This window comes from Primulina huaijiensis, chromosome 11 (assembly GCF_012295235.1).
Source record: "Primulina huaijiensis isolate GDHJ02 chromosome 11, ASM1229523v2, whole genome shotgun sequence".
NCBI classification, from domain to species: Eukaryota; Viridiplantae; Streptophyta; class Magnoliopsida; order Lamiales; family Gesneriaceae; genus Primulina; species Primulina huaijiensis.
The window spans coordinates 23,955,328-23,969,251 of NC_133316.1; the positions used below are offsets into that span (position 1 = coordinate 23,955,328).

General features: G+C 37.2%; 4 protein-coding genes across 6 annotated transcripts; 3 read left to right on the forward strand and 1 right to left on the reverse strand.

Moving 5' to 3' along the window:
• Window positions 1-2,252: 2,252 nt before the first annotated feature.
• Window positions 2,253-5,032, forward strand: LOC140987597 (probable carboxylesterase SOBER1-like). Its single transcript, XM_073456169.1, has 6 exons — window positions 2,253-2,482; window positions 3,174-3,226; window positions 3,666-3,789; window positions 3,892-4,013; window positions 4,227-4,334; window positions 4,695-5,032. Exons 1-6 carry the CDS (start codon window positions 2,335-2,337, stop codon window positions 4,782-4,784), a joined length of 645 nt encoding a protein of 214 aa, XP_073312270.1. The 5' UTR covers window positions 2,253-2,334; the 3' UTR covers window positions 4,785-5,032.
• Window positions 5,033-5,846: 814 nt separating this feature from the next.
• LOC140987353 (uncharacterized) lies at window positions 5,847-6,835 on the forward strand. Its single transcript, XM_073455817.1, has one exon. It carries the CDS (start codon window positions 6,010-6,012, stop codon window positions 6,655-6,657), a length of 648 nt encoding a protein of 215 aa, XP_073311918.1. The 5' UTR covers window positions 5,847-6,009; the 3' UTR covers window positions 6,658-6,835.
• A 1,281-nt stretch (window positions 6,836-8,116) lies between these two features.
• On the forward strand, window positions 8,117-11,491 carry LOC140987605 (protein CLMP1-like). Of its 3 annotated transcripts, none has more exons than XM_073456177.1 (3): window positions 8,117-10,986; window positions 11,238-11,350; window positions 11,444-11,491. In XM_073456177.1, the coding sequence occupies exon 1, from the start codon at window positions 8,456-8,458 to the stop codon at window positions 10,688-10,690; it is 2,235 nt and encodes a 744-aa protein (XP_073312278.1). In that variant the 5' UTR covers window positions 8,117-8,455; the 3' UTR covers window positions 10,691-10,986; window positions 11,238-11,350; window positions 11,444-11,491. The 3 variants fall into 3 exon arrangements, with proteins under 3 accessions (XP_073312278.1, XP_073312279.1, XP_073312277.1); XM_073456178.1 differs by having other exon boundaries at window positions 11,254-11,350; XM_073456176.1 differs by having other exon boundaries at window positions 11,238-11,491.
• Window positions 11,492-11,964: 473 nt separating this feature from the next.
• Window positions 11,965-13,656, reverse strand: LOC140987606 (1-aminocyclopropane-1-carboxylate oxidase). The gene is made up of 4 exons (XM_073456179.1): window positions 13,399-13,656; window positions 13,068-13,294; window positions 12,552-12,885; window positions 11,965-12,346 (listed from the first exon to the last, which is right to left on the reverse strand). The coding sequence occupies exons 1-4, from the start codon at window positions 13,501-13,503 to the stop codon at window positions 12,059-12,061; spliced, it is 954 nt and encodes a 317-aa protein (XP_073312280.1). The 5' UTR covers window positions 13,504-13,656; the 3' UTR covers window positions 11,965-12,058.
• Between the last annotated feature and the right edge of the window lie 268 nt (window positions 13,657-13,924).

The following is a 13,924-nucleotide window of genomic DNA, read 5'->3' on the forward strand; positions in this document are numbered from 1 at the left end:
AAACTGAAAACGAGTTATTATTTGTTAACAAAAATAACTAGCAGGTAGATTTATAACGAAAGGTGGACTTTGATATTTGAAAACATCATGAATGCAAAGCTCAGACTATCGAGATGCTTTATTTCACAATGTCGTTTGGAAAATGAGTGATTAATAACATAATCTAACTTATTAGGACTAAGTTTATCGTTGAGCCATCAGTCATGTCCATCTCCACCTCTGCAGCGATTCGACGGTAGGCAACCTCTATTATACTCAGTTGGCACCGGATTATTCCCATGTGGATCTATGGGATTCCTTTGTTGTAAGGCATCAAAGGAAATCATTCTCGCATCTCCTTCTTGAAGCATGAAGCAACATAGTAGGAGGACCCCAATGAGGATTCCAGTAGCTTTTGGTGAGTCCATTGAGTGTTTCAGCAACACTGGAGGTTTTTTTATGAATACTTTCTGGCAATGGAGCTTAATGTTATAAAGAGTCTATAGTATCGCAAGATAGTAAGTATTTAATGTAAAAATTCTCCAATAGGTGACAACATGACTCTGATGGTAGATTACATTAATCTAATTATTGCAATATTAATTTTTAGACATATTGCTTATTGAGTTACACATAATCTCACATATTTGAAAACAAAAATTCATTGATTCTTGTAGACCTTTTGCAAGACTTTTATAGACATTCGTAAACTTTTTCATATATTTACGAGGTTTCTTCTTGTTGGTTTTAGAACCAAACTCGATTTAATTTATCGGTGTCCGGTTCATTTTTGAACATTTCAAGAATGAGCTATTGTAGCTCTTTTAATCACAAAATCTTTTAAAGAGTTTTTTCACCTCCTCTCTAAACTCTAACTCAATCCTAACAAACTTTTAGATTGCATTTAGATTAATGTATTTCAAATATATATTTGTTATTTTAGAAAAACGAAACAACAAACTTCAAATTCACCCTTACAGGTTTACATAGTGTTTAATGTTAATTTTGATAGATTTCAAATGCACACATTAATGTTGTCATTTGAAATTTATTCTACTTTATTTAATTAATGTATAAATAAGTAAGGTATAAATTCAATATTTGATATATTGTTTTATTGTTTACAATAAAACTTTAATCGAAATCCATGGATTTAAAATATATTCCCCAACTACACCCTTAAGTGGCATTTTGTGAGGAAATCTAAAGTGTATCGTCCAAAAAGTGTGGTTGGTTATGTTTTAGATACCTAATGAGATTTGTTGCATGAAGCTAGAATGTAGTTGCACAAATTGACATAAGATGAGATGAATAAAACAAACCAAAAACATGCTATTATTTGCTAACAAACCTAACTCACGAGTAGATTTATTACATGACGTGGACTTTAATAGCTGAAGAAATCGTGAACGCAAAACTCGGATTATTGAGATGCTTTATTCCATGCTGCTATTTGGAAAATGGGTGATGAATAACATAATCTAGCTTCTTATGAGTAAGTTTATCCTCGAGTCATCAGTTATGTCCACCTCTATAGCGGTTAGACGGTAGGCAACCTCTATTATACTCAGTTGGCACCAGATTGTTCCCTTGTGGATCGGTGGGTTCTCGTTGCAAGCATGAAGCAATATATTAGGTGGAACCCTATTACAGAAACATTCATCCATGTTTGTACATGTGAAATCACCCTAGCTGGAAAATATCGTGATTGCTAATTAGTCGTTGGACGGGTTGATGCCTCATAAGTTTGCATAAATTACTTACACAAAATTGTGTGCTATTGCATGAAATAGACAATCTAGGATAAAAAAAAAAAAAAAAAGTTTACTGATTTAACTTATAGATGGTATTATTTTTGGTTTTCAGTTAGAAAAGTTTGCAAATTCTTGTTTAATTAGCTTGTTAAGGTATACGTGTGATGTCCCAAATTGTATAAAGTATTATCACATGAAAGACAATTAGAAGTTGAAATCGAAATAGTAATCTTCTGAGAATAAATTATTAGAATTGTAGATTTAGCATGTTTGGGTTACGAGAAAATTTTAAGAATTTGTGCTACTTTATCAACGATCTAACTGTAGGAATGTAAATTATTAAACCTCGAGTTTTTGCAGACGAAAACGTGTTTCAGAACAAGAAAACGTTGATAAAGCGCCTTGCGTCTTCCAGGGGGTAAAATAGAGAGAAGCGTGTTCCGGGCGAAGGAAGATCGCACTATGAAAAGGATCTGTTTCACGCTATAAAGATGTCCCGACAGAAATGGGAGAATGAAGTCCACCGTATTCCACTTTCGGCATTACAATTTCCTTCGTGCTATTCAATCAGCAAAATCCATCTCCTAATAAACCCGATCCAATGGCGCGGAGCTTTTTGTTGTGGCTACATGGACTGGGCGATTCGGGTCCTGCTAACGAACCGATCAAGACGCTTTTCACGTCTCCCCAGTTCAGAAAAACCAATTGGTCTTTCCCTTCTGCTCCTTCTAATCCCGTCACTTGTAACAGTATGTTCTATTCACATCTAGGACTGTTTGTTCTTTTTTTGTGGACTTTTTTGGCCGATGTTTGCCCTGTATGTATACTGCAATTTATCAGATGCTGCAGGTGCACTGGCGAGTTTTTGGGTTTTTGTTGTCGCTGTATTTGATTTAACTATCTGATTAAAAAATACAATTACTTGTTATGCGAATTGATTACTGCATGACTATCGACTTACCAAGGTGAAGTCTTTAGGAAGTAAATGATCCTTGGGTTTGTCTAAAATCTAACTAGTTTCTTCTTTCTTTCTGTTGTTTTATACGCCTGGCAATTATACTGTATTTCATATTACGACGTACAGTAAAGATGTAAATGGTGCTGCTACTATGCTTCTGACGTAGTGACATTTTCACAGAAAAATGATGTGCCCATGTTTGAGATTTGTTACTTGCTCATTTTTGTGTGGATTATGAATGATGTGTCCTGTCTCAAATAATTTTCAATCTCACTTCGAGTGAAGCGCATACCCCAAAGAGAGAAAAACACAAATTGATAGCTTAAATACTAAGATTTATTATATTATATAACACTACATCAAAATGAATGCCATTGAAATATAGCGGGCCTGGGTTTTGCATCTTATTTGGGTTCACGAGCGAACAATATCTCTTTGCTGCATGCTCATTTTGCGATTTTTGATTTTGGGTTACCTTGTAGATGGTGCTGTTATGCCTTCATGGTTTGACATTGCTGAAATACCTGTGACAGCTGTAAGTTTGCATCATTTTATCTTCAATTTTCCATCATAATTCATCAGCATCTTTGTCTTTTAATCCTTTTTTAATCTAATATTATGTCGAGCTCCATTATAAGTCTTTTTATGTTCTATTGCATTGCTAAAGAATCTGTATTTGATTCACTTTTCCTTGAACAGATTCATTATAATATGTACAAATTCGACTTATTGTCGTGATTTGTGTTTAAACAGATTCAATTTACTATCTTTACAAACAGATTCATTTTATTATCACGTGTTTGATTCATTTTCCCTCTAAATGGTTAGGCCAAATAACAAAGTAGGAAGTAATATGTTTTGGCTAGCAATATTCCAGGCTAGTACATGTAACTGTATATATCTGATCAGTACTTTGGATACCCTGGACTATGTATTCGCTCAGTCTGATCATCTACAGCATTATCATTTGTCAGGATTCTCCAAAAGATGAAGGTAGTGTGCTCAAAGCAGTTCAGAATATACATGCAATGATTGATAAAGAGATAGCATCTGGAATCAATCCTAGCAATGTTTTTGTATGTGGATTTAGTCAAGGAGGTTTGTGTTTTCTTTTTCCCATGGTTAAATTAGCCTATCCACCTATTAAGAAAGCGTGTTGGATTGCAGTTGAATCACTATTTGTGAAGTATAATTTTTCAGGGGCCTTGACATTGGCTAGCGTCCTGCTGTACCCGAAAACTTTGGGTGGAGGTGCAGTGTTTAGTGGATGGGTTCCATTCAATTCTTCAATTCTACCACGTGTCACACCAGAAGCAAAGAAGGTTGTGTCCTGCTCGCGAGCCACTTCTTGTCTATTCCATTTTGTCCTTGAGCATCTTTCTCTACTTTAATAGGTTGATGTATACTTACTCCTCACCTGATGAATGAAAAGTTTAAGTCTTATGATGTATGGTTATTAGCATATTGTGTTGGTTTCAAGTTATGCTTTCTGTTTGCAATGCCATCGATATGACGTATAGGAATGTAATTTTCAGACTCCTATATTATGGTCCCATGGAATGGCTGATAGAACTGTCCTCTTCGAAGCTGGGCAAGCAGGACCACCTCTCCTTGAAAAAGCTGGTGTCAGCTGTGAATTCAAGGTTGTATACTACTCTCTCCCTTAAAGATTGGTTTAGTTTGTGCATGTTTCACGCGTCTGCATGTATTTTGGAGCTTATGTGATACTATATCTATTTATATATGTATCTAAGTGGATATTAGTCACAGCATGTTTTTACGTATGTATTATATAATTCAAGTTTTTTCGCCTTTTGGGTGGGAAAGTGGTGGCGGTGGAGTGAGAGGTGGCATACAAGGGTGGTTCTTCCCCTCTTGTCTCCAAATTTCTTGAATAAAACTGGTACTTTTTATGAAAGTAGTTCAAACTGTGACAAGCTGGCCATTCTTGGGTATTTGCAAAATTTTGTCTCAACTACTATGCTTTGGTTCTCAAATCTCAGGCTTATCCTGGCCTTGGTCACTCCATAATTACTGAGGAGCTCAAGAGTTTGGAATCGTGGATCAAATCCCATCTTCAGAGTTCTTCCTGAACTCTCCGATTACCTCAAGTTCGACATTCAAACAGTTAAACGGTGGCATGTTGTGATAAAGTTGTTATACTTGTCACCTTGTCTCTTTAACGGTGAGATCCAATTTTGTTTAATGTTAGGCCTGTTGCTGAATTATTGTTTTCAACTGATTACTGTTTTCTCAACATATGATCTTCATTTCTCAGTCCCCAAGACACGGGGTCTTCAGTATACATTCATCTGACCAGTTGCTAAATTCTTTAGTTCAAGTATTGCGTTAATGTTGGTGGGCTTTTAATACAATTTCAATTAAAAAATTGAAAATTTTATATAAAAATGATGTTGAGAGATTATATTCAAATATGATTTTCTGAAAGTTAATCGATCACAAAAATAAATAAACAAATGTCATAATGGGATATAAAAAATAATAATTGTATAGCTAACAAATTTTATTCTAAAAATTGGTAGAAAAAGTTGATAGATTTTAGAGTTACATGCATATTTGTGTTTATTTTACTCGAAAAGTGTAACAAAGTGGGAGACATGCATTTCAAATCATTACCCCTAGAGTATGAAGTGATGTGTGGTTTTCACAATTTTATCCATTGGTGTAGTAATGAAACCAACACCACTTCTTTATTTTGTTATTTTTTTTTAAAAAAAATAAGGGTACGAATAATCATTTATCGCAATAATTCATGCTTTTGAGGCCCAAAAATAGCAATTCGGCATGAAATTATCAGTTATTTTTTGAAAATTAAATACAAATATTATATATAAACAAAATATTATAAATCATAAACAAAACAATAAATTTTTTGAAATAATATTTTCCAATACATAGAGAGGCCCGATGCAGGCATGTTTTGGGCCCAAATTCTGGGAAAAAAGAGACGGAGAGTGCTAATAATTTTCTGAAAAGAGGATACGATCAAATAGATTCGCAACACAGTGGGCCCCCCGTAATTGCTATGATCTTTTCTAACCAATCAAATCTCTTCCTTCCACAAAATATCACTGTTCATCAAATGGACATACACTGTAGACATAACCCCTGCGTCGCACTTTAATATTCCTCCAACTCAAATTACACTACATCAATCTCTAGGCTCAAGAATCAAAGACTTCCTCAAATTCCTCGCCCAGTTTCTGTGTCTCTTTCTCTCTCTCTCTCTTTTTCCTTGCATCAGTAAACTTGGAAAAAACATTTGACAACTCTCTTTTCTATCTCTAGAGGTAAGCTATGAAGAAGCTATACAAAAGGGGAACGGTGCATCCGACGCCACCGGTGGTCTCGGACCAGCTTCTTTCCTTCTTGCCGGCGGCGATATTGACTTTAGCCGCCGCTCTGTCTCAGGAAGAAAGGGAAGTTCTTGCATACCTCATCTCTTGCTCCTCCGCCAACTTCTCCAACAGCCACCACAAGAAAACCCCTTCCGAAGCCACTTCAGATTGTTCTAAGGGTGGAGCGACCGACCACCCTGCGTGCTTCAGCTGCTACTGCTTCAGATGCTATATGAGCTACTGGGTGCAGTGGGATTCATCGCCAAATCGCCAGCTTATACACGAAATAATAGACGCATTTGAAGAAAGTCTTTTTAAGGAGAGCAGGAAAGAAAAGAGCAAGAGGGAAAGGAGGAAGGGTAAAAATGTTAAAGGTAAAATTAGTCCTGAGTTAGATGCTGATTCCAAGAAGTCTGAGCCCAGTTTGACTAAGGAAGATTCCAACTTTACTGAATCTAACTCTCCCAAAGAGCACGGTATTGAAGGCGGCGAAGAAAATAGTGGCCGTGAGGAGGAGGAGAATGGGGAGGAAGAAGAGTTGGAGAGAGGGTCGGTGAGAAGATTTGTGAGCTTTCTTGGAGAAAGGATTTGGAGCGTTTGGGGTTGAAGATATTAAGCGAATGGTAAAAAGAAGAAGATTGATTTACTTTCTTTTTTTGCTCATACCATGGAAGCAATATTCACTTTTGCTGCAAGAAATTCTATTTTGGTATGTTTGTAGACAAACATGTTGTAAATCAAGAGTGAGTTTTATATATTCAATCTTCCATAAGTTTCCGCTAAAATTAGATGCTTTTTACTTCATTTTTGGTAAGTATGATCATTGACAGTAACGAGTTAGTTAATTTTCATCTGCATTTGAGCTCTGCAATTGTTAAATTTCCCAGATTTAGCTAAGTGCGGTTGTATATTGAAGGTGTTATATACTGAGAGAGTAACTCCATTATTGAGTGATCTGTTTTATTTTAATTTTTATTTTCTGGAATGTCCAAACAAAACCAATATAGTTTTTAGTATACTCTTTGTTTTCTACCCTGTATAATTTGTAACTTTCCCAAGTCTCTCTTTTGTCCACTTCATCTGGTATTATCATTGCGTTCACTCTCGTCTTTTCACGTGAGGTCTCAGTCACTTCAGCCATAATTAACTAGGTAAATAACTGTTCTAAGAGAGAGAAAAAAATGACATCTGGATGGATGAAATATCTGGAGACATGTCCTGTTTTCACATTTTATCTGTTTTTCTTTTTCTTTTTTTGGGCAAAGATTGAAGCAAGCTTGATTGATTTTCTTCCACCACATTGGAATTGAGAGCGATTTGGCATTACTTTGACTGCGAAATTTGTACATTATCTTTTTATTGTGAGTCACATAAATGAAGCTGTCACAACGACTCACGAAGTATCTGCTGCGTGGTCCAGTCAGTTATGTGCTCGAATTTGTGTTCCGAAATATATATTCATTAAAGTTTAAACAGGATTCAGGATATGCTCATTATATTGCTAATTTTCCCAGTGGTACCCATATATATATGTGTGTGTGTGTGTGTGTGTGTGTGTGTGTGTGTAAGAAGAGAAAAAATTAAAGTGTAGCCAAGAAAAGTCCAGCTTTGTTTGATATAAGTATATACGGTTTTGGGGAAAAAATGACAGAGAGAAAGAAGCATTTAACTGTTAGTTTCATTAATTGCAAATATACTGCAAAATTGAAATCTTTACGTAGGTTTAGAATAAGCTGAACATAACTTGTACCGATTGCAATGTTGTCCTACGTACCATGATTCATGCAACCACTAAAAATCTATAATAGAGTGAAAGGAAACTGAAATTATAAATATTCATTTCAATGTAAAAAATTATTATAATTCCTATCGTGAATGTCCTTAATCTTGCAAGCGTTTTCATTAATCCGCCTGCCCCAATCACCACGTAACTCAAAATATTGAAGGATTCAACGTTAAAATTAAAATTCTATGCTTTGAAATTGACTTGGGTCAGTGTATATATTGATGGGGGCTTAAGTCAACCATCGAACTCATCTGTTTTGAATAATTCGCGGACGGTTTGATTCGTTTATATCCCAGTCATTGAACTTCAGTCTCTCTGGACAAACACTACCCTTAACGCCAATTTACTCACTATTTTGGAAGACCATTTCAATTTTTCTTCAATATAGCTGGTGGGTTTTCACTTTCTAATCAGAAATAAAGCGCCGGTTTCTTCATTCCAGGTGTGGGCTACAGACCTGTTAGTATTTCGTTCTTTCTGTTTATTTCGCTGTTGGCTCTTGTTTTTTTCTGAAGGGGTTTGAATCCGTAGTCGACAGAGCATCTTAGTTGAGTTTGTTGTTCATAAATTATAATTTTATTGCATAAAGTTTGAATTTTGGAGGGTTTTGTTGAAATTTATGGGGAAGTCTGGGGGTATGAAAAAGAAAGCTACTGTTAACCCTAACCAGAGCCAAAACAAAGTTTCGGAAGGGGATTCTCATGCCACTCCTGTTGTTAACGGTGTTAATCTAGACTCGTCAGTTTTCTCAAAGAGAGCACACGAGCTAAAGGAAGAGGGTAACAGAAGATTTCAGTCAAAGGACTATTTGGGTGCCCTTAAACAATATGAGGATGCCCTCAAACTTACCCCCAAAACAAATCCTGACCGAGCCGTATTTCACAGCAACATAGCTGCTTGTTTGATGCACATAAAACCGATTGATTATGGCAGTGTGATATCCGAGTGTACTTTGGCACTTCAGGTGCAGCCCCAGTTTGTCCGAGCTCTTTTAAGGAGAGCTCGTGCGTATGAGGCTATAGGAAAGTATGAACTTGCCATGCTAGATGTGCTAAAACTGTTAAGTACAGATTCAGATAACCATGATGGCTTGGAGATTGCTGGACGATTAAGGATGGCACTTGGCCCTCATCAAGATGTTCAGCAGGAACTCCAGAGTCGTCCATCACCAGCTGCCCTGGGGGCTTCTGCATTGCGTGGGGCACCGATTTCTGGGGTTGGTCCATGCTTGCCAGCTAGACCCATGCCTAAGAAGCCAATGCAGTCAGTATTAGGACCAACATCGCCAGCTAATAAGTCAGAAAAGCTTTATCCAATTCCACCAATTGAAAATGGCCGGGAGCCAAAAATCCAGTTGCCAAAAGTTATTTTAAAGCCTCCAAATAATTCAAGACCCAATGAGAATAGTGGTCTGGATAACCAGAAGAGACAGTCGGTGCCTCCATTAGATTTTCTTACACCAAGTGAACAACCTACACAGTCTGCAATAAGATGGAGACAGTTGAAACTTGTTTATGATCATGACATAAGGCTTGGCCAAATTCCAGTGAATTGCAGTTTAAAGGTTTTGAGAGATGTGGTCAACAAACGATTTCCTATGTCAAAAGCAGTGCTGATAAAGTACAAGGACAATGATGGTGACTTGGTGACTATAACATGTACCTCTGAACTTAAAATGGCGGAGTCGTATGTTGACAGCCTTATTCCGAGAGACCCTGATGCTGATAACCGAGGATCCATTGGTATGTTACGTCTGTATATTGTTGAAGTGAGTCCTGAGCAGGAGCCACCTTTACTAGAAGGAGGAGGAGAAAATTCACTTGACAGCAAGGGGGCTACATTAGATGAAAATCTGGATGCTTCTAAATTGAAAACTGTAGATGCTGAGGTTGACAACCAGGAAAAACCCGGAGCACCAGAAGAACCTGACTGTAAAGAGATGGAGGTGGATGATTGGCTATTTGAGTTTGCACAATTGTTTCGAACCCATGTCGGGATTGACCCTGATGCTCATATTGATCTGCATGAGCTTGGGATGGAACTTTGTTCTGAGGCACTTGAGGAAACAGTAACTGGTGAAGAGTCTCAAGATCTTTTTGACAGGGCTGCCCTAAAGTTTCAGGAGGTGGCTGCTCTGGCTTTCTTTAACTGGGGAAATGTTCATATGTGTGAAGCTAGGAAGAGAATCCCCATAGATGAATCAGCTGCTAAAGAAATGATGGCTGCTCAGCTTCAAACTGCATATGATTGGGTGAAAGAGAAATATTCTCTTGCTAAAGAGAAGTATGAGGAGGCACTATTGATCAAATCAGATTTCTATGAAGGATTGTTGGCTCTTGGGCAACAGCAATTTGAAATGGCAAAACTTCATTGGTCTTATGTGCTAGCAAAGAAAGAAGACTTGTCAAAATGGGATCCAACGGAGACTATTAGTCTTTTTAATAGTGCAGAACAGAAAATGCTTGTTGCGACTGAGATGTGGGATAAGCTGGAGGAGCAGAAAGCAAATGAACTGAAAGATCCTATAGCAAACAAGAAGGATGAACTGTTAAAAAGAAGGAAGAAACAGAGCAGTGGTACAGAAGGTGATTCCTCCGGTATAGGAGGCCGAGGGGAAATTTCACCTGAGGAAGCAGCAGAGCAAGCAGCATTAATGAGATCTCAAATGCACTTGTTCTGGGGTAACATGCTTTTTGAAAGGTCTCAAGTTGAATATAAACTGGGTTTTCCTGGTTGGAAGAAGAACCTGAATGTTGCAGTTGAACGATTCAAACTTGCTGGATCTTCTGAAGCAGACATTTCTGCCGTTCTGAAAAATCACTGTTCTAATGAAGAAGCAGCAAATGGGAAATGACAAAAAGGTAGAGGATGTGCATACTGATGTAGTTGCCAAAGGACACAAGTAAGAAGAACTCAGCGAACTTTCACAAGTAATATGATTGGTGTTATGGGAAATCAGCTGTTGATGGTTTTCTTTTGCTGACAATGTAACGGTGACAGAATGTGTCCACTGCTCCCCGCTCCCCAAAATCGTGGCATGACATTGCATAACTATTTTCCTGTCTTGCCTTAGGGGAAAGAATTTCCTACCGATATTAGGGAGTCCTCAGAGCTTTTCTGTGACGTCCATTTAACATCTAGATTTTCTAGGTGACTTTTGAAGCAGTTTTACTGAAATTTTCTGGCTTTAAATGTGTTTAATGGAAATGTAAAACTGAAATTTTATCTATAATCGAAAGAGAGTAATAAACAAGGGATTTTTCATTCTCTTTCACTAAATTTTGCCTAAATTCATATCATTTAATGTTTCCTGGTCTTTAATGCATTTAATCTATCTTAAGAATAGCATTGTGTTGAATATATAAATACAGTAAATTTGTGAAGTTTTCAATTTCATCCAGCAAGGTGCTTTTGTAGGGAGATATGCGGAACTGTTGGATTTGATTCTGATGATTCTTGGTCACTGAAAGGAATTACTGCCAAATGAGCTTGTGATATCAGGAAGAGATTGCAGGTGGGATTTTTCTCACATTTCTTGATCATTCCATGTTTTATCCAGTGTATTGGGCTAAATTTTGAGATCCGGTCCCATGTATCTTTGTACCAGCAAATCTACTCCGCTTTTCGGTAGTTAGAATTTCTTGGAAGTATGATATGACGACGGTGCAAAAGCCCCCATAGGAGTTTATTTCAGTTGGCTTGAAAGCTTTTTTTAGCAAATTTTAAAGCTTTTTTGTTTAAACCTAGATATGTAAAAATTTTAACAGACTAAGCACTGCATAAAGGTCTTCGTCATTTTCCTCGACTTGTTAGTCACCAAAGGTTGCTCTTTTCGAGTTCAAAATGATTTCTGGAAGGTTCCCTTTTGACTTAAACAATATATTTTTTCAATTTTTTAATAATAGCTAATTTAAAATATTTGTGGAGAGAGGTTGGATACATATCATGAACATGTGCTACTATTGTTAATGATATGTATCCAAATCTGGTAGCAAATAACAGCTGGAATATCACTGTAACATTTGAAAAAAAATCCCCATTACCCTCGCATTGGGAAAAAAATCCCTCTTCAAACCCAATAGGCCAATACCATAACACCCTAGTCTTATTTTCAGACGAAACAAACTCTTAACAATAAATGTAACATAATATTGAGGTAGGCTATTCAACAGCCGCCGTAAACACATTTTATTTTACTTTTTAATTTACTCTTAAGTACTACTTAAGCAGTAGCAATCGGTCCCAAGTTGGTAGTGTTTTCAATGGCCTTTATGGCTTCAAATCTTGGCTCCTTGGCCTGGAACTTAAGGCCAGCATAGAGCTTCATATAGTCCTCGAATACAAATTTCGGGTATAAATCCTTTTTCTCTTCTTTCTCAACCAGTGCTCGTGCTGGATAGATGACAGCATCGCTTCCAGGATTGTAGAATGATGCAATAGACATTCTTGTTCCATCTGTCTGAGCAATCACACGGTGCATAACACTCTTGTACTTTCCATTCGTGATCACCTTCACAAAAATGGTGGCGAATGTAAGAGTCACAACTTCAATATCTCACTACATGCATGTCAATAGATCAGAGCACGGATGGGGTGGAACAAAAAAGTTAAAATTTATGTATGATTAATTTAGAAATAAAATTTTTTTTGCTCCCATACTCCCCTAAATGAAACATTTTTTTTCGTAACCTTATGGTTGTCGCTTAATCTTATACCTCAAGTTGGTCACCTATGTTGACGACAATTGAGTGACGCATAGGTGGAACGTCGACCCATTCACCATCTTTGAGTAGCTGTAGACCTCTAACCTTATCATCTTGGAAGAGAAGGATGATGCCACCTGCATCGGTGTGGGCACGTAGACCCTTGATCAGGTCAGGCTTGGGGCATGGGGGGTAGTTGCTCACTTTTGTGCCGAAAGTTGGGCCTTTTGCGCCATAGAATGCTTTTTTCAGATAGCCCTTTTCAAGTCCAAGGTTCTCGCACAACAAATCAAGAAGATGCTCAGCTAGTTTCTCTAACTGCGCACCAAATTCCTTCAGAACTTTCCTGTTGTATAACATCAAGGAAACTAATGTCAAGAGCTAGCTGGTACAAAACAAAGACTTACATTGTCGGGCCTAAAAATTAGAAGGAAGTGGAGTTCCAAGGTGAAATAGACAATTTAATAAACATTTTGAACAAAATTACAATTTTACTGGTGGGGTATCTCAAGTTCGAGGACAAGAAACCTGTATTCTTTTTCAAGATCAGGGATTTCTGAGATGTTAGAGACAGGGAGATGACGCAAGTGGAAGGTGCTTTCCCAGTCTAAATCAGTTATTTCTGACTGAACGGATTCAAGCCCTTTACTTGATACCATTTCTTTGAACCTTTGTTCCATAGTTTTTATGTAATGCTCCTTTGTTAGCCTCTCCACAGTGTCCATGAATTCAGGAGAAATCCCATGATTCACCAGCTATAAGAAACGACAGAGATTCAGCTCAGCTAAGTTTCTTGAAACTAAATGCTTAATTGAAGGAGAATTTATAAATATGTAAAGAAAAGAACTTGTGCACTTACCTCAAAAAAACCCCAGTTTTCACAGGCATCCTCGATAATCTCCATTGTCGCATGTCTATCTTCTCCATTGAGTTTCTCCATGTCAATCACTGGAAAAGTTGCCATTTTTTTCTCGCTGGGTTCTCTCTCTCTCTATTTCCGTGTGTTACAAATAGTTTATGAATCCTGATGTGTACTTGGGAGAGCAATTTATAGAGGTGTATGAGGGGCAATGAGAGTGATTTCCTTTCTATTTTGAAACGAGAAAGAATTACATTTGATTCCGTGAATATTAATTTCGGCTCTGATTTTACTTCAGTGAGTTGGAGTATTTTACCCTACAAATTTAAATTATATATTCCAAGTATTACAATAATTTATTCTAATCGTTACGTAAATTATAGACAGCAAGTAAAATAAAATAATCTAGCGTCTAATTGTATACTCCTCACAATATCTTAGGCTAAGTTCTAAAAAGTCCGCTTAAGCCTCGCTTAAGCGCGCTTAAGATTGAAGCTCGGCAAATACGCCTCGCTTCGGAGAAAGC